Genomic DNA, 18,794 nt, shown 5'->3' with positions numbered 1-18,794 from the left:
TTGTGTTAGCCTTTCGTGGTAGAGGCAAATGGACTGCCTGGCAATCCTGAGAAGTGTGCCCTGAAGTGTCTAATGTCTTTGAGAAGCTTAGTCAATACCCACCAGTAACGGATTATGTGGATCTCAGCACACTTGAAGTTTGTCATAGCAATGTTCAACAAGAACAGCACTGCTGATGGAGTTGGTGAAACAAGACTTGACCTGTTTTGCAGGGAAGCAGAGGTCCTATGATGCCATTCCACCAACAAGGGCATCTCTTAGCATGTGAAGTATATGCAACCTATCAAGCTGTCTGTATCTCGGGCCAGGCAAGTATATCAAATGAATATGGAGAGTCCTGCCAACTGGGGTTGGAGGAAAGAAGGTGACATTTGGCAAGTAGTGTGGATGACACTCCCACCAATTGCTGAGCGCTGTCAACAATTGACTAATTGTGTCAAGATTGAATGTCTGGGAAGATGTAAATGCTACCGCATTAGTCTTGAGTGTACTACGTTGTGTGCCTGCAAATGCAATGATTAAATTCATTTGTAATGCAGACATTCTGATATGGCTACAGAGCAGAGGTGTCACTAGACGTTACTGGGGCCCTGTCTCTTTCCCACACATTTCCTGTTAGTCTTTGTTGTTCTATTGAGGTAATACATGGTACACACACACACATATATATATATATATATATACTGTATATATATATATATCAGTGTCGATTGCTGCTCTTTGGAACAGGGGAAGCTCTGATAAAAATGGTAAATTATTAAATTAATATTATTAAGGTGTTCTTTGAGGGCAAAAAAATATCCCAAAACCCAGAATAGGCCAAACAGTAGGCTATAGAGTTGACATGGCATAATGTAGCCTACACCGTTATATAGCGCGCTACCTAACATAGCTTAAATACACAACTGAAACAAAGGCAAGTCACAAACTCTGTAACTCCACATTACGGTTTTATTTACAGTAGGCCTATGCTATTTACAAAGACAAATAGAAACCGACTGTATTGCTCCCAAATTATGAGAATTGGAAAGTCCAGACCCTTTTACCTATATTTAGATATCAAGATCATCAAAATGTGATTATCCAATCCCAATCCAAGTCAAAAACCAAATATAATGGCTTTCAGTGGTGGCATTCTTGAAAAATGGCAGCCATATTGGATTTTTTGCGTGGCTAATGTGCTTTTTGGATAAAGTGGGTCCCAAACAATATTTGTGCCAAGTTTGATGCTTGTATCACAAAGTGAACGATTGTTTCACTAATCTGCCGCACTAACTCTGTCAGAAGGAGATGCAGTGCTTGCAGCTACACAGCAAAATCAGTATACCCAAATGAACACTGTCAGAGTTGATTTCAACACTTTTGAAGTGTCTATATGGGTCCACACCACAAAGTGTTAATTTAACACTTTTTGGAGAGTTGGCTCCTTAACACTGATTCAGTGTTACTTATTGACTCTCTGTAGAGTAAAACATTTAACACTGCTTAACACCAACCAGTGTAACATTTTCTCAACACTTAAAGTAGTGTTAAATGTTAACTCTTACTCTCTGGTGGATAAAGTTTGCTAAAATAATGAGGCCAAGTTCAGTTAAAACACCTTTATTTTTAAATCATGCACCACATTAACATATTTACATATTAACAAAAATATTTTAAGACATATAACAATATGGAACAATGTATGCTCGGTCACTGTCATTAGAGTATTGTTTATCAAAGGGTCTGAAATAAGTGAGCTGGTCAATGCATATCACTACATAGTCATCATTTTGCTCCTCTATACAGAATGCATGTAAGTGTTCATCAAAGTACAAAGTATCAACTGTACAACCTACTATGAATGCATGCTGTTCATGTATTATAATGCGGCATATTTACATTTGTATCCAGTCTATGCATGTTATCCTTGGTCGTTTCAAACCATTTCTTACCCGTAGGATTCAGTCATTTCTGCAATCAAAATATTGATCATCTGTCTACGCGTTGCATCCGACAGCGTTTTCTTTTTGTAATATTCTTTGAAGATTTCTTCACCCTTTGGATTGGACCTCAGGACAGCTTCAATCTTCTGCAAAAACATTTTTTACATATCAGCTTAAGCAAATTAATTATTCTAACAGTAACTCCTGTTAAATTAATTTTAGATATACTTCTAACAATCACCTGCTATGAGATGCATCGTGGCAGTTCAAGTGCTAGTAATGTAGGCGTAATAATTTTCCATTCTAATTTACATTTAAAAATGTGACTTTCATTGTTTTCACCTGTCTTGCTTCATCACGGTCCAGGTCACCAAGGCCCCTCTTCCTGTTCTTAGTGGATGATGAGAGAATGACAGTAGAAGCTGTTGAAGCAGAAGAAGTGATGCTGATTGGTCTGACGTTGACACAGGGGATGCTGGCAATGACACTGGTGACACTGATGGGCCTGGCAATACTGAGGACTGTGTCTCGTCTGCCACAAGACATACTGTACTTCGAGATCTAAAAATGTTCCACAGGAAATAAAATAAATATTTCCATATAAGGATTAGGGAGAAGAAATATCCTTGACAAAATGACAGTGAAATCATATTTTAAAATACTTCAAAGAATTTTAGAGTTGGCAAGAAATAAACAGCTTCAATTACACACATTTTGGAATATGTATAAACAGGTGTAAGACCTTATATAAAACTATTTCTAAACTTAACTCTCATAAGTAATCATAAACTGCTAGAAGATATATCAACACATAACTTACACCAAGATCACGTCTTCCAAATATTGATTTATTAAACGTACCTGATACTGGATACTGACAATATCCAATCTTGAAGTTCTGGATCCCTGACTTTATCAGCTCATCAAATATGTCTGCGTCGACCTCAGTACCTGATGTATCAGTCAAGCTGAGGAGACCTTCATTCAGAGATTCAGCCTGCAGGCTAAATTTGTCTGTTACTAGGATAATACAAAGAGAAATTACATTTAGCTACCATGTCAACCATATCATTTGGATTTGACCTTTTTAAGTCATTATTGTTTTGAGTTTAAAAAATAGGTGGATACAAACCTGCTTGAAGAAGTTTTCATCATTTTGTGGAACTTTTATGTATTTTTGGACTCCTCTATATTCTACCCTGGCCAGCATTTTCTGTAGAAATTTTAGAAAATTCATGTTCAAATTCAAGCTTTCAACATATTTTCTCTGGCAAATGTAATGCAGTTTAAATTAGTGGTCAATGAAAGCCAATGTCATGCAACTTTTACAACATTTTATCACAAGAAACGACAGGGATGACAAAAATCCCATTCATCTCGTGTGCCCTGTGTAACTAGTGTCGCAACCAACGGCGCTCACGTGACGTCACATTGTCACGCAACAGGTTGGGAACGTCGAGTATAAATGTATGGTATAAATCAGCCCTTATACCTTTACCGAAGCTATACTGAGCATCTGCCAAATGCAGTGTAATGGCTACCAGGCAGTCAGGGCACACGAGATGAGCTGGGATTGTAAATTTATTTCCACAATGAACCTGATCAAACACAAACGTTGGATTTTTTTTATATGTGTGGATTACCTAAGTTACTACTATAATGTCTGGTGGAAATTTCATGCAAATAGCCTCATTGGAAGTATAGTTACTGAAAAAATTGTTGACGTATTTTCTGCGCTGTAACTGTAAAGTGTCACAGATTTTGTATTTTAAATGTCTTCATTTAGTAATAAAATTAGCATAGGCAGGCCTAGTTTTCAAGGAATACATTCATTTTGCAAGAATATGTAGGCCTAATCATTACTTTGACTGTATCACTACCAATGACTCAATTCTAGGCCTATATCAGGCAGCCAGCCACCCCATGTTAGTGTGAAACACGTCTGCAGTTCAGCTGTATCACGTCAGAAACCTTATCCCTCAAATCTGTAAAGCTGATCAGCTGATGTACAATGTAACATCAAGCTCTTGACTGCCCCATCAGTAGAGCTTAGCTGTTTTCTTTATTAGGCCTATAATTTCCCTATAGACATGTATTATCTTGGGATAGGCCTACACAGTTGGGAGAACACATTTTGTCAGGATACTTTTTGACATCTTGAAGAAAAAGCAAAGGTTACACTGCTTAAGGCCTTCCCAATGAACAAAAAAAACTTTTATTTGTTTTATACTTTAAAGATGATATAAGCGATGTAACGTGGTTTCTAAGCTAAAACATGTTTTGTCACATACAACTAACATCACCTCACCATCCGATAGCTGCCTGTGCCCTGAATAGGCCTACATTGTAAGAAAACAAAAACGGTCACAAAACAGCTTAGGCAAACCTTGCCTATAAAATCCCCGTCGAGATTCGCGTTTGGGAGAGTTTATTGCATGGGAGGGAGTAGCGAGCTAGCTCTGTTTAGTTTGAACTTATTTTTTACAGTCTATGGTTTGAACGTCAACAGAAGTGTTGTTAACCTACATCGCTTATAGCACCTTTCATTACAAAAAGGACAGAATGTATTTGTAAAATGTATATAGATAACCAAATATTTGCATCTGTGCTGAATTTGATTTATGTATTGACAGTTGTAGCCTAAATTAATAGGCTAATGTAAATAAATAATATAACTTGGCTAAGACATTTATGAGACAGTGAGTGTTTGTAAATCCCCAGTTGAATAATTGAATACTGTGCTTTCTTTTTTATTATTATTTTTTGTTTTTTGTAGGCCTACTTTGTGTTTTCTCTGATTTGTTTTAGTTTCTTTAATCATTAGCCTGTTTTGTGTAATGGGACAAATATTACTTGAGCTTTGATGCAAATGTTCTTCAAATGTGTCTTCAAGAAAGTACAAACCCTTAAGTGTATTTTTTCCTACACAAAACACAGGTTTTTAAAAAGACATTTGTTCGGAATTCTCGTGAACACGCCCAAAAACACTGGTCTTCTCGCGAGAAGGATCTAAGATGGCAGAGAGCGTACATTTGCAGCAGCAGCTGCTAGCAAACTAGCTAACTAGCTAATGTTATCGCCGCAGCTGGTAGCTGGCTAGAAGTTCTACATCATTGGAGCAAGTATCCTATTCTCGAATGGATGCCAGTGACGGATGCCTCATGATATAGACAATGTAGCCAACCTCAGCAATGTAGCGGTTTTCTTTTGGCGCAGTAACCTTATTTTACACTTTATTTTACTCTTTCCGACGACGTAATAATTCACAGGCCATTGTGTTTAAAGATTAGAATTATCAACCTGCGACATTATCGGTCGCTCGCTTATTCGGGCTAGCCAGGTCCAAGAAGCTTGCTAACCTAGCAAGCTAAGCACAATTTGCAGAACCTAGCAGTCTCGCATTTTAGCATTCATCAGTGAATTTCGCAAACAGAAAATGACTGGAGAGAAGATTCGTACCCTGCGCAAGGACCACAAGCCAAGCAAAAATGAAAACATTCTGAAATCCTACGAGGAGAATACAAATGCCACAGATATGGTTACATCGTCCACCACCGTCGACACAGAGAAGACAAATATTGCTAATAAGATATTTCATAACCACAATAAACCACTGAAATCTCTGCAGCTATCAGAAAATCATCAATCACAGTTAAATGGCAATTCAAATATTGGAACACCTGTCAGTATTATCGTCGACGATAACAGGAACCCCATTATTTTGACTACGGGAGATTTAGAATTCCCGGTACACGAATGTGTGTTCAAGGGAGATGTGCGACGTTTGTCATCCCTTATCCGCACTCAGAACATAACACAGAAAGATGTTCATGGTGAGTACAGAAGGTTACGTCTATCTACACACGCATTAAAAATACCTCCTGTAATATTTAAAGAATTATGTTTAATATACATGTGAGTGCGTCATCATGACCCGCAATCCCTCTCATGAGCATGGATTTGAATGTTTTCTCCAATATTCCAATTTTGTCAACAGGGAACACTCCTCTGCATCTTGCTGTTATGCTGGGGCACAAAGGTGAGCAAAATGCACAGTATTACACGACTATAAGCCAGGTGTAGACGGATCTGTTGAAAAGAGCATGTCAAAGCTACCTCATAACTAGCTGTATGACTATATGATTAATGTATTAGTCAATTCCCAATTATAGCATAACGCCCAATCTAATTTAATACTCTCATGGTGTTTTGGTTTTCACTTTGTAAACTCTTCAGTTGGTTGGATGGTTTTCTCCCCTTCCACCATGGTGGCACAGCCCTTTTGCCATCTGTGTGACTGGGGGTCAGGCAGAATTTTGGCTCACCGTCACTCATTTTTCAACCCATAGCCTCTCAGCTCAGGAAATGACCTAATATGAACCCATAATTTTCATCTCACCCATTCCTCCCCACTGAGGATTTTCAGCGCCACAAAGCTGGCTTCTTTTTTCCTAAAATGTTCTAGATTGATCCTTATTTTTTTATGTACAGTGTTTTGCTGTACTATCCGAAATGGGACGTGGGCATCTCTCAGAGCATGTTATGAGTAGATAAAGATGGTGTAGGCGAGTGCATTATACATCATGTAAACTGTGTGAGGGTACAAAGTGCTACATGGCTTGATCATTTAGATACCCAACCTAAAAAAGATTCTGAGGTGGATACATTTAAATAGCACATGCTTTGTTTTATGGTTAATGAACAGATTTGTTAATCCAGACACTCTTTAAACAGTAAATACTATGTCTTTGTAAAGGTAAATGGAAACTAAATAATAATAAAAAACAACAAGGAAGCGTTCCAAGATTAAGGTGTAAATAGTTTTTATCACAGGGTTAAGGAGCGCTTACAGGATTCTTGTGAGGGAGAAGGCTGAATTTAGGCTGAGTAGATTTGGTCAATCCATAAAGTATAATCATGTATCCTCTTGACTCACAAGGGCAAGACATGATACCAGACAACAGTACATGACGAGCAACTTTCATGTAGAATTTAGCCAAAACCAGCAACAAAACAAGCTCTAAAAACCAAGCACAATTTCAGGAAAGTGCCCGATGTATGTCGTAATATACCTGTGTCTGCATCCTTTCTCAGAGTTTGCAGTGTTTCCCATACATTGAACTAAAGGTTGTACTAAATTGTGCTTAAATCTGGTTAGCATCATAACCACGCTGCTGCTTATTTGTTAAAAACTGTTGCATTCAAGTTAATTCTGCAAACTTACCACCACAAATAGAATTCAATTCTGTGGGCAGCACTGGTTTGACTTCCTGTTGTCCTATCTCCAGAATGTGCCCACCTGCTGCTGGCTCACAACGCCCCTGTGAAGGTGAAGAACGCCCAAGGCTGGAGCCCTCTGGCTGAGGCCATTAGCTATGGAGACAGACAGATGAGTATGTTGTCATAGCAGCCATACATTTTATATGTATATGCATCACATTTACAATCGCATTCTTATTCAAAGTGAATCTACAACATATACATGTCTCTCAGTATGCCTCCATATGTCTCCCTCACCTTTGGTAATCAAAATGGAGCCTTGCTGTTGGTGACGTGGCTGCACCTTTGTCTGACGTGGGACTTCCTCTGTGGTTTAAAGAGGAATTGATTGCTTCCTTGATAGAAGGAGGATGAATAAAGAGATGTGCTGAGCTGACCGATATGAACTCAAGGTGGTGCAGCTATGGAACATTGAGGCCCCCAAAGGAAGAAAAGCCTCTCCACACTGTTTGTATACTTAAGCAAAATAAGCTATAGGCTCAAGGGAACACCACATATCTGTATGTGAAAGCTGCAGGGGACACCCAGAGCTCTAGACTCCCCCATGACATTAGCTGCGTTCCCCATCCAAAGCCGTTACTGGGGCGGTGCATGGACGAGGCGAGGGATTGGCTTTTGGCCCTTTTGGATCATGCCTAGCCAGAAATGGGTCCTGTCTGCCGGCTTAGTCTAGCCCATGAGTGGCGTCGGCGCCTGCGGCTTAGCACTGTCGGCACTGTGTGCACTAGCTAATGATGATCCTATTCCAGACCTGGCCACTAGTTTCCATTAGCATGCCATTGATTAATGGCTCATGTCGCGACTGTCGGCTGACCCTAACCCTCCCTCCCCCCCCCGTGTTTTCCCGTTGGTGGTCGAGTTGCATCGCACATAAACGGTAATGTGTGTGTGTGTGTGTGTCCTCTCTTTGCTGTGGATGATGAGTGGATCCACCCATGCCGCTTGCCACACACTCTAATTACATTTGATGCGTCGCTGTTATCCTCAATAGCACAAATGGAAATGATCTGAGGTGATTTCCCTCTCCCAGATGTGTTTTTAATAGCACTCTGTGCAGTCTACAGATTTAAGGGTTGTTGTCGGTTGTTGCTTTTATTGACCTGAAAGGACAAAGAGGAATGAGTGCACCGTTTCAGTGTCCTAGTTTTCTTTTGTCCACATATATCAGAGTGGGTGCCAGACCCAGAACCTTGGCAGGCACAGGAGACCAAGGTGTTTGATTAAACCATCACCTTAAATCTGGGAGATTTTGAGATTGAGATTTTGCCTCCATGGTTGCCATGCACGTGTAACGTTAATGCATGTTGGTTGGTTGGCATGTTGTCTGTGGAGGCCTGTAGCAGTGCTCCTTGATCACAGTTAAGGCGGTATTTTCTGAATGGTTGAATGTGAATCAATGAATTGATTGACACTATGTGCTGTTTAATCCCATGAAAGGGTTTGTGTTTAGCCCAATTAACTTTTTTTTTATTGGTTTGTGCAAAATGTGTGTCTCCTAAAGCACTTGAGTGGATTGAAATGCAGGGTGGTTTTATAACTGTGCTATCCCTAGTGGCATGTTTATGTAAATAACTGCCTCAGTTTGAGCAAACGACCACTTTTGGAGCAGTCACACAATTTTCTGCAGTCAAATATTTGTTCCAAACGATGCCATGGGATCCCTGGAATAATCAGAATGTTTTTGTATGTCATGGGCCTTCTGAGCATTTGGGACTAAATCAACAATAATTCAAGGCCATTGGACTGACTGTGGCTGAATGGGAAAGCATCAGACTCCTCGCCTCTGATGCAGTAGGCTGCGTGAAGCTGCAATGCAGTGTTTCACTCAGTGGTGCTATGACTAACTCCATTGTGTTCGTCGGTTTCATAGTGTGCTCATGTAAAACAATAATGTATGTGTGTGTGTGTGTGAGAGTGAGGACTTCTCTCCATCTTGTTTATGGGTATTGTAGGACAGGAAGGACAGTGGACCCTCGGGGGACAGTAATTGGTGGAGGAGGCGGGGATGGGGGGTGGGTTGGCGGGCAGGAGCACTGTGTCCACACAGCGATCAAGGACACACAAGGGCAGCTAAGCTCTGACCAGTGGACCTGCTTAAATCATGAGAAACAGTACTTCAACTGGTTTACTGTCGCCAAGGTCACACACCTCATGATCGGTGAGTCTCAACATAAGGTGTCCGCAGGGGACTTAAATATATGTGTGTGTGTGTGTGTTTGTGTGCGCATCCGTGTGTGCACACTCACGCACAAGCCACACACTGAAAAAAGGGGGATCTGGCATGGTCGCTTTGTATGTGTTTCGAATTCCACAACCGATCATTGCACTCTTAGTTGAACACTTCATGCCCTTGTGTAATGCAAAATGAATTACGCAATGCACACACACACACACACACACACACACACACATACATACACACACACATACATATACATACCCACGTGTGCGTGTCACGCTCGGCTTGGCTTGGCAGAGCACACCTCTGATGCTGGGAGGTGTGCAGTCTGCCTCCATGCCTCTCACAGAGAACCAACCAGCCAATCTATCAAGCCAGCTCAGAATAGCACTGCTCAGGTGACCCCAAGACATGCGCCCATCACCCTCACTCTTCCCCTTCAAGTCCCACGGGGCATGAAGAACAAGGTGATATTGACCAAACGTGGCCTCTATATATGCAGCTTATGAGTTCCATAGAAGGACCCGCACCCTGCAGTCTTCATGCATGAAGAAGCCCAGCTCTCCTGGTACATTGCGCCAACATGGCACAGCTGGAAACGGCTGCGTCAGCAGCACACAATGCACCGGGCATGTGTGCAAGCCCATAGCACATAGCAGCACATATGTAGTTGGATGTCCTCTTCTCGGCGAGGGGGGGTGTTTGTGTCTACGTGCGCGAGTGTGAGCTAGCGTGCATTGTGCTGAGCTGTTGCCGAGCAACACATGGCATGCTCTGTGGCCTGGGGTCCAGTGCTGACTCTGGACCCATTGAAGTGGCCTCTCAGAGCGTGCTCAGCGCGTCGTACACAATAACGCTTTTCCCCTCTTGGTATGAAATGCATGTACGTGTTGTATACAGACGTGTTTTGCATATGCGCATGCCACTTGGCTCATTGATATACAAGATCAAATTAAATCGCTGCGGTATTTTGTGTGACACTAGTGCCACTTGTATAGTGATGCTTACATCTGCACCAGATATTCAGACTCAGTTAAAATGGCAACTTTGGATTTTCCAGTTTGTTGACCCATCTAAGCTCAGCAAATATTTGTTTTATTATGTTTGTTTTTGCACATGTTTATGTGTGTCTGACTAGGATATATATGTAGTTTTGTACAGTAACTACCTCCCTCTCTGTGTGTGTGTGTACGTGCTCGCGTGCAGATGGGGGCGGTTTATGTGTCTGACTTCTCTGTTTCCGTGTGCATGTGTGTGTGCATGCGTGTGGGTGCAGATGGGGGTGGTTCATATGTGTGTGTGTGTGTGTGTGTGTGTGTGTGTGTGTGCGCACACATCATGCTAAGCAGTTCCTCTCTTGTTTCCAGTCACAGCTCTGTTGCGGAAGCTGAAGCAGCAGTCCAGGGAGAGTGTGGAGGACAAAAGGCCCCGGCTGCTCAAAGCACTGCGAGAGGTGAAGGACACACACACACACACACACAACACACACTACACTACACTACACTACACTACACTACACTACACTACACTACACTACACTAGACACACACATTACAGTAAACTACACACACTGCACTAAAATGCAGTACATACACTACACTTACACACACTCCATTTCACTAGATACACAAACACACACTACACACTACACACTGACAGACAAATGGAATGTCAATCCAAAATGCCTTACAAGTGATCCTTACAAGTGAAGTGCTTTGTGTCTGCTGCCTCTTGATTAGATTCTCATACCTCTATCTCTCTAGCTTGGAGACTTTTACTTAGAGCTTCACTGGGACTTTCAGAGCTGGGGTAAGTGTTTGCAAATCTCACCCCGACACTTGCGTGAAGGAAGTTGTTAATCAAAGCTGTTAGAGGAAGCCTGCGAGGTGAGGGTCGGCTTGAGGCCACCCATTCATCCAAATGTTCGAAGAGGCTCTTAGAGCAGTGAGGGGGCAAAATGCCCAGAGGTTCACAGGAGGTTGTTGCTCTCTTTAGTTTTCAACAGTTTTCTTAACAGCCCAGTGGAAATGTCACATCGCACGGTAGTTTGGCTCAGGTCCCATTCCTCGTGCCCGTGGAAATGCCATTAAGAGTTCTTTTAATCACTCGGCTAATTAGCACAGTCTATTCTTGTTTGCCATCAGAGTGAGCTAATTGCTTTGAGGTTATGTTGCATTTGTGGCGCAGTGGATTATCTGGACTGCTAATGGTCTGTGTAGCCTATTTTCCCAGCTAGCCTGAATTGTTGCTGTCTGGACTGTGTTGTTCACTATTCAAGCAGCTGCTGCTATTGTTGTGGTGTGTGTGTGTGTGTGTGTATGTGTGTGACTTGTATTATTTAACCCCGTCAGTGCCTCTCCTGTCACGGATTTTGCCATCTGACGCCTGCAAGATTTACAAGCAAGGGATCAATATCAGGTGGAGGTTTTTTTCATCCCTTTACAGATTCATATACAATATGTATTAACTTATGTAAATAAATCAAAAAATGCTTGAAGGCATACAGAAATACTGATGTTGTCTGTCTCTGTCTTTCAGACTGGACACCACCCTGATTGACTTCAGTGACATGAAGTGCCAGCGTGGTGACCTCAGCTTCATCTTTAACGGGGACGCTCCTCCTGCCGAGGCCTTTGTTGTCCTTGACAACGAGCAGAAAGTGTACCAGCGCATTCACCATGAGGTGAGTGATCACCTGCTCTCTCTTCAGAACTCTTCCCATCCACCCAAATGAGACACTTCCTGCCAATTGGGTTTGTTTTTATGATCTCCCCTACATAGGGCTGGGACAACGCGTCGACGTAATCGATGACGTCGACGCAAAAAATACGTCGACGCAAAATATGAGCGTCGATTCGTCAAGCATAACGTGTGCTGCTAAATATTTTTAATTTTACACCTTCAGTGTTTTTCATACGTTGACTAATCTGTGGCTGGGCACCACGAAATCAAAACCGGCCACCACACATTGATGTTCTATGTTGTAGGCCTGCTATTTAAATTAAAGATAAGATAAAATAATTTCATTGAGCTGCACTTGCCACTTACTCACACAGTCTTTCCTCGCCCCGCCCGCTCTCTCTCGTAACGAGCCCGCTGCTCCTCCTCTGCATGTGCATTTAACAAAATAGTCACGATTGTTGAAGGATTGTTGTTGCCACATAGAAGCACTGCATAGAACACAGTGGGCTACATTGCTATTAAAAGCATCGTGACCATGCTGCGCAAATTTGTTCAAAACCGCTGCATTAAAGTTAAAGTAAACTCTGCTAAGGTCTTATCACAACATAGTACATTGAGGAGACTAAACGAAGTTAAGTTACAGTATGCAATCAAGCAGTAACCTTATCTCAAAGCTAACGTTAGAATACTGTTTGGATGTCAAGTTTAGCATGCTTACTTGCAGCTGCTTGTATTACTCATGCAGGGCTCATTTTATTGACTCTGTTTGCAAAATCCAGATGGAAATGGAAAAGTGTTTTCCAAGACTCAAAAGTGCTTGTCCAAAGGAGAAGTACAAACTGTTATTTGAACTACGTTATGAATTGCATCCACACATGATTCCCACAAGAACGTCTTAAAATGACTAACTGAAACTTTATTGAATGCTACCTCTGACTAAGAATACATTACTTTGCACTTGTAGTTACTTGCACTTCAGTCTTTTATTTTGGAATCTTAAGAGCAATAAACATATATTGCAATGTTAAATAATTCATGTTTTTTTCATTCAGATATGCAAATAAACATGTATAAGTTGCTATTAGTGAATTAATGGGGAGATAATCGATAATCGAATCGAATCGAAATCGAATCGGACTGAAAAAATGAATCGTTAGATTAATCGATGCATCGAAAAAATAATCGCTAGATTAATCGTTTAAAAAATAATCGTTTATCCCAGCCCTACCCCTACACATATGGCCACAGATGCAACCTGTATGTTATTGTAAGTACGTACATTTTATTTATATAGTGTATTAAAACCAAAGAGCTGTACAATATAAGCCACACAATTGATGCATTACAATGACGTTACAACATAGTGTCCTCAAATAGATAGATAGATAGATAGATAGATAGATACTTGATCCCCAGGGGAAATTCAAGGTCTCAGCAGCATACAGACAACACAAACACATTCTTAAACAGCAGAAAGAGTAATTAAAGTGTATAATATAAAAACACAACTAAGCAATAAGGACAGTAGAAGATAAAGAATATGCTAAATATACTAAAATACAAATTATACTAACTAACACTTAATCTAAATCAATTCTAAAAAATAGTATCCACATATTGGCGATTAATCAAACAGAGGCGCTTGAAATGACTGAGGCAGGGACTGAGCCTGTGATTCTCTGTGCATAGTAAGGTAAGGTGCTCTGTGTGAATGAGTGTCATGGTGATAGTGCAATGGTGATAGTGGTCATGGTGATAGTGCAAATGAGTAAGTCCAACAGTGCAACAATGCAGAAATAAAGTAAAGTCTATCTATATATTTAACTATTTTAAGAAAAGGTATAAGTGTGGCCACAGTTCGGCTGTGGCATGGAGGGAGGGGTTATGCATATATGCATATGTGCTAATGTGCTAATATAGCACGCAAACAATGAGGCAGAAAGACAGTGGTAAAAGTGGCTAGTGGACAGACAGTAGGGTCATTCCAAGTGAAAACAGCCAAAATCGGGGTATCATGTACATGGTACCTCTCAGATTTTGCTGAAAAGTGGTGAAAATATGCCTTATGTTACCAAACGAGGGAATCTGAAGTTTCAGCTCAATATCTCAAACGGTTTGCCCGTGGCGTCCATTTGAATTTCGGGTGCCACGGCCGTAATTGACACATTGGAATTTCACATTTCATCTTTTGCCATTTTTGGAAGCCCATAACGTCTGTTCTAATAGTGGTAGAAGGCTGGAAACTGGTGTGGTAGTTCATTGTAGCCTTCTTGTTATTTAGTTCTTACACTATGTAACATTCTTATTATTTAGTTCTTTAAAAGTTTGATGGCGGGTCTCTTTCATGGGGGATAAGGGGTTATTTCAATGTGTCAATTACGGCCGTGGCACCCAAAATTCAAATGGACGCCACGGGCAAACCGTTTGAGATATTGACCTGAAACTTCAGATTCCCTCGTTTGGTAACATAAGGCATATTTTCACTGCTTTTCAGCAAAATCTGAGAGGTGTCATGTACATGGGTGGCTGAGTTGGCGTGGAATGACCCAGTATCCAACCATGGAGGGGGTGAAGAGGCAGACAGACTATGCAGAGAAGTCTATCTCTCCTCTTCCCTTGAGTGAAGCATTGAACAGTTCAATATACCTGGGGACAAATTACTTTCTCAGTCTGTCTGTTGTGCAAATCACAGTTCCAGAAGCCAACAGGTTTCACAGATAAAGCATCTCAGAGGTCACTTGGTGCACCATTCCAATGTCTTGGCACAACGGTAGCAGTGGCATGGTCCCCTTTTTGTGCAAGTCAAAGGTGATTGAGGCATAGACATTTCTGAGCTGGAGAAAGTATAAGAGTGTGGCATACCTAGCCTGTATGCAGCTTTAAAAACAATCAGGGTCACTTTATGCTGGATTCTGAAATGCACTGGAAGCCAGTGCAAGGCTGCTGGCACTGTAGTCTGATGGTTGTTGTCATGCTGGACTGCGTTGTGGTTACAGGAGTCTGAGATGGAGACGGAGGAGGAGGTGGACATTCTGATGAGCAGTGACATTTACTCAGCCACCCTCTCCACCAAGTCCATCAGCTTCTCTCGCAGTCAGAGTGGCTGGCTCTTCAGGGAGGACAAGACGGTGAGAACCCCTCTCACTTGCGCTCGCAGTTACATACATTTACATTTATTTATTTGGCTGAAGCATTTATTCAGAGTGAGGTTCACGACCGACACACAGACAGAGACACAGACATACATACACACACACAGTAACACACCTATTTGACCTAAAGCTGTGTAGAGTGCAGCATTTCATCAGCATTTTATTTTTTCAATGCGTGATTCATGCACATATTTCATCAGTGTTTGGGCTCCCTGAAAGTTCAGGTCACGGCCCTGGTCACTCTAAAGTTCTGCTGAAGAACTCTTTCCTAGAATATCTGAAAAATAAATCGATACATTCCAGCACTCACACATTATTGAACCATTTCACCTCTGGCCTCAGCACACTTTCTCAGTGCAGACTTTCAGCATCTCACCCATGTTGATTGTATGTGGTGTGCTCTCTCTCTCTCTCTCTCTCTCTGTCTCTTTCTCTCTCTTTCTCAGGAGAGGGTGGGGAACTTCGTGGCGGACTTCTATGCAGTGAACGGCCTTATGCTTGAATCGCGCAAGCGCCGCGAGCACCTGAGCGAGGAGGACATTCTCAGGAACAAGGCCATCATGGAGAGCCTCAGCAAGGGCGGAAGCCTCGCCGAGCAGAACTTCGAGGTGAGTGCGTGCGTGCGTGCGTCCAAAGCCTCAATCTTTTTTTTACATTTTTTTATTATTCCCACCATCGCCCTCTCCGATTTTGTTATCTTTGCCGTTAAGAGGCTTCGCTAAACTAAGAGGGGTACGATGTTCTTTTCTCAGACTGCTGCCGATGCCAGTTTCAGTCTCTCCTTTGGCAGCCTCTTAGCCGCATGGAACACGGCGTGTTTTAAACAGGATTGTCTCAGGTGTTGTGTGTGTGAGTGATGAATGGATGCTAACGTGGCGTTTCTCCTGCTGCTTGTCCACTGCAGCCTGTCCGAAGGCAGTCTCTCAGCGCGCCCGAGGCAAACACCATCTCCTGGGAGGAGTACATCAGTGCTGAGCAGGGAAAGTAAGCAGCACTACCGCAGCCACACAAGCGCCCAGCTTACCTCGGTCTCCCGCTCACACACTTCATCATTAATGCATCAGCACAGGGGCAACGGTTCTGACCGAAGCTGTGTGAGGCCGAGCACCGCACAGCCAATTCACACATCGCTGTGCTCATCAGCACTTGTTCTGCCTTGAGATCTGAACTGCATGACATTAGCTTTGATAGCATTATTCAGAAGCTGCACAGTTTCTGGAAAAAAGAAAAAGAAAGTAAGCAGAAGCCATGCATCATGCTGGTACTTGTGGGACTAACATAGTAATTGTGTGTGTTTTTCCTCTTATCCAGGCCCCCCCATCTTGGCCGTGACTTGGTGTGCAAGGAGAGCAAGAAGAATTTCAAGGCCACGGTAGCCATGAGCCAGGATTTTCCTCTGGGCATCGAGTCGTATGTATCCTCCCTTCCTTTTGTTCCAAGTCCCCTCTTGAGATTCAGAGTTCAGCACGCTGCTGTTGAAGCGTACATTTGAACATTGTATTGTTGCTTGTCTGTCCTGCAGATTACTGAATGTTTTGGAGGTCGTCGCTCCCTTTAAGCACTTCAACAAGCTACGAGAGTTTGTTCAGATGAAGCTTCCTCCAGGGTTTCCTGTCAAGCTGGGTAGGACTGTTAAACACATCAAATGCTGTTTTGGCACTTTCGCTTGTCGACTCTGTGTTCATGTGGAAGTGAAAGTCACTGACTGAATTATTGACAGATGTAATGAGCCGTTTGTTAAAATGCATGACTGTTTCTGATTTATTTTTTATTCTGGGCTACAGACATCCCGGTTTTTCCTACCATCACGGCTACTGTGACGTTCCAAGAGTTCCGCTACCGTGAGTTTGAGGAGTCCCTCTTCACCATCCCAACCAGCTATAAAGAGGACCCAAGCCGCTTTCCTGACCTCTAAAGCAAGGTCATGCGATAAAGGGAGATGCCACATAGTTTATTGTTTCCTCCTCCAGCCCCCACTTTTTACTCCTAAAACCAACCAACACAAATAAAGACCTCTCCATAACCGCTGGTGATTTTAAGAAGGTGAAACCGACTGCGTATCCCCTTGTGGGATATTGTCTGACATTCATGTTAAGATGGCTTTTTAGTATTTAAGTTATAAAGAAGCCATTCTTATTTTCAGGAGATTTACCTCTCAAGTCCTTACCACATAACAAGTCTTCACCGTTAGCAGTGTTGATCAGTGTGGATCGTGTTCCTTGGATGAAATCACACACCACATCCTTCCTCTTTGGGGAGTGCACTGAATTTGTAACCCTGTTAAATGTGGAGGAAGAAAGAGACCCTTTGTAGAAATTCTTAAAACATTCTATGTGATGTACCTTCCATTTTAAATTGAATCTGCCTTTGATTTCAAGTGATGTAACACTGTACCTACTGAATCTGATGCCTGTGCTGGGAGGGATGTCTTAGCCGAGCTAACTAGAAACCGTAGAGGGCATTTTGACAGCCATACGTTTAGAACCCTTTCACCTGTCCCCGTCTGGCTGTGCACTCCAGTGCTTGCCTTTGGTTTGCCAGTGTAACTGTCCGTCTGTCTGTCCTCATAGTGCGTTCTGCGAGTTGCGTTTGTGTGAGATAACAGGTTATACTCCGTGTGAATGTAGTCTGTACTGACCCCCCCCCTGCACCTGGTGTGCTTGATGCATGGTGTGCGTAAAACACTAAGTAGCCCCCCCACCACCAACACGCCTCCAGTAAAGCTACAGAGCTGCGGCGACAAGTGACTTAAAACACACTGCGGCTTCAGAGCGAGTCTCCCAGGCAGAAGCCTTGCGACGTGCAGCTCTGAAATGCAAACGCTCCAGCGCGAAAGGCAACCATTTCACGCCAGCGTTGCCACCGCCCGACCACTCCAGCCTCTCATTCCCACTTAGTCGCAGCAGCGTACCAAATGAAGCCCTATGTAGCAGTCCAGCACTTTGCCGCAGTCATTTAACCTCCCATCTGACTAAGGAGTGCAGTACTCCTTAAATAACGCACCAGCACTACAGCTCACGATCCACTAGAAAACTGATTTATTTTCCTCCAGTTTTTATCATTTGTTTTGTATTTTACATTCTGTAAGTATACTGTGGTTTTACTGTGTTGCCCGTTTGTGGGTCCTTGAGTCCATACATTTCTATAACACTATAACATTCAGTGGAGAGCCTTACTAGAGCTTGGGAAGTCACCTCCGCAGAGTGTAACACCAATAAAATCAATCACCAATCACTGTGTAGTTAGTCACCAATCAATGGTGACTAACTACACAGTGAGGTTTTGTGCTAAGGATTTAATGTACAATTGTGGTATAGCTCTATTGTAAAGCTGTTAAATCCATGGTTTAGTTTGTTTCATTTACAGACAGTAGTTCATCCCAATTTTGTACTGTAAAGCAGAGAGCTTGAAGCATGTTATTTTTTCCTCTGAAGTCAGAGGAATCTTGATGTATACTCTATGGAAACATCACATTAGAAACTTCAAACTGTACAGTTAACACATATGCTATAATATTTTCATAAGAATCCAAGCAGTAATAAAAACATACATATCAAAAGCAAATGCTTGGTTTGT

At 42.2% G+C, this 18,794-nt stretch overlaps 1 protein-coding gene and 1 long non-coding RNA gene across 2 annotated transcripts; one reads left to right on the top strand and one right to left on the bottom strand.

The window, feature by feature from the left end:
- Positions 1-1,674: 1,674 nt before the first annotated feature.
- Positions 1,675-3,438, bottom strand: LOC143135019 (uncharacterized). Its single transcript, XR_012988765.1, has 4 exons — positions 3,058-3,438; positions 2,787-2,945; positions 2,268-2,486; positions 1,675-2,071 (listed from the first exon to the last, which is right to left on the bottom strand). It is a non-coding gene; the product is annotated as an uncharacterized LOC143135019 (long non-coding RNA).
- A 1,546-nt stretch (positions 3,439-4,984) lies between these two features.
- On the top strand, positions 4,985-18,782 carry LOC143133737 (ankyrin repeat domain-containing protein 13C-like). Its single transcript, XM_076293580.1, has 13 exons — positions 4,985-5,758; positions 5,923-5,964; positions 7,214-7,318; positions 10,752-10,837; positions 11,148-11,193; positions 11,736-11,802; positions 11,923-12,067; positions 15,063-15,194; positions 15,665-15,826; positions 16,123-16,202; positions 16,530-16,628; positions 16,741-16,841; positions 17,003-18,782. The coding sequence occupies exons 1-13, from the start codon at positions 5,362-5,364 to the stop codon at positions 17,131-17,133; spliced, it is 1,593 nt and encodes a 530-aa protein (XP_076149695.1). The 5' UTR covers positions 4,985-5,361; the 3' UTR covers positions 17,134-18,782.
- The last annotated feature ends 12 nt before the right edge of the window (positions 18,783-18,794 follow it).

The sequence above is a fragment of the Alosa pseudoharengus genome, unplaced genomic scaffold (assembly GCF_046254945.1).
Source record: "Alosa pseudoharengus isolate Yale_2024_CS ecotype anadromous, Long Island Sound unplaced genomic scaffold, YU_APseudo_1.1 YU_APseudo_1.1_scf_2, whole genome shotgun sequence".
In the NCBI taxonomy this organism is placed as follows: Eukaryota; Metazoa; Chordata; class Actinopteri; order Clupeiformes; family Clupeidae; genus Alosa; species Alosa pseudoharengus.
The sequence above is the reverse complement of the archived record's forward strand: the minus strand, read 5'-3'. Positions and strand labels throughout refer to the sequence as shown.

What these genes read in the sequence shown, in the direction of transcription:
- LOC143133737 (XM_076293580.1), top strand. Translation starts at nt 5,362, where the DNA reads ATGACTGGAGAGAAGATTCGTACCCTGCGCAAGGACCACAAGCCAAGC. An exon ending in AACACAGAAAGATGTTCATG is followed by an intron (nt 5,759 to 5,922) that starts GTGAGTACAGAA and finishes TTTTGTCAACAG; the next exon opens with GGAACACTCCTCTGCATCTT. An exon ending in CTATGGAGACAGACAGATGA is followed by an intron (nt 7,319 to 10,751) that starts GTATGTTGTCAT and finishes TCTTGTTTCCAG; the next exon opens with TCACAGCTCTGTTGCGGAAG.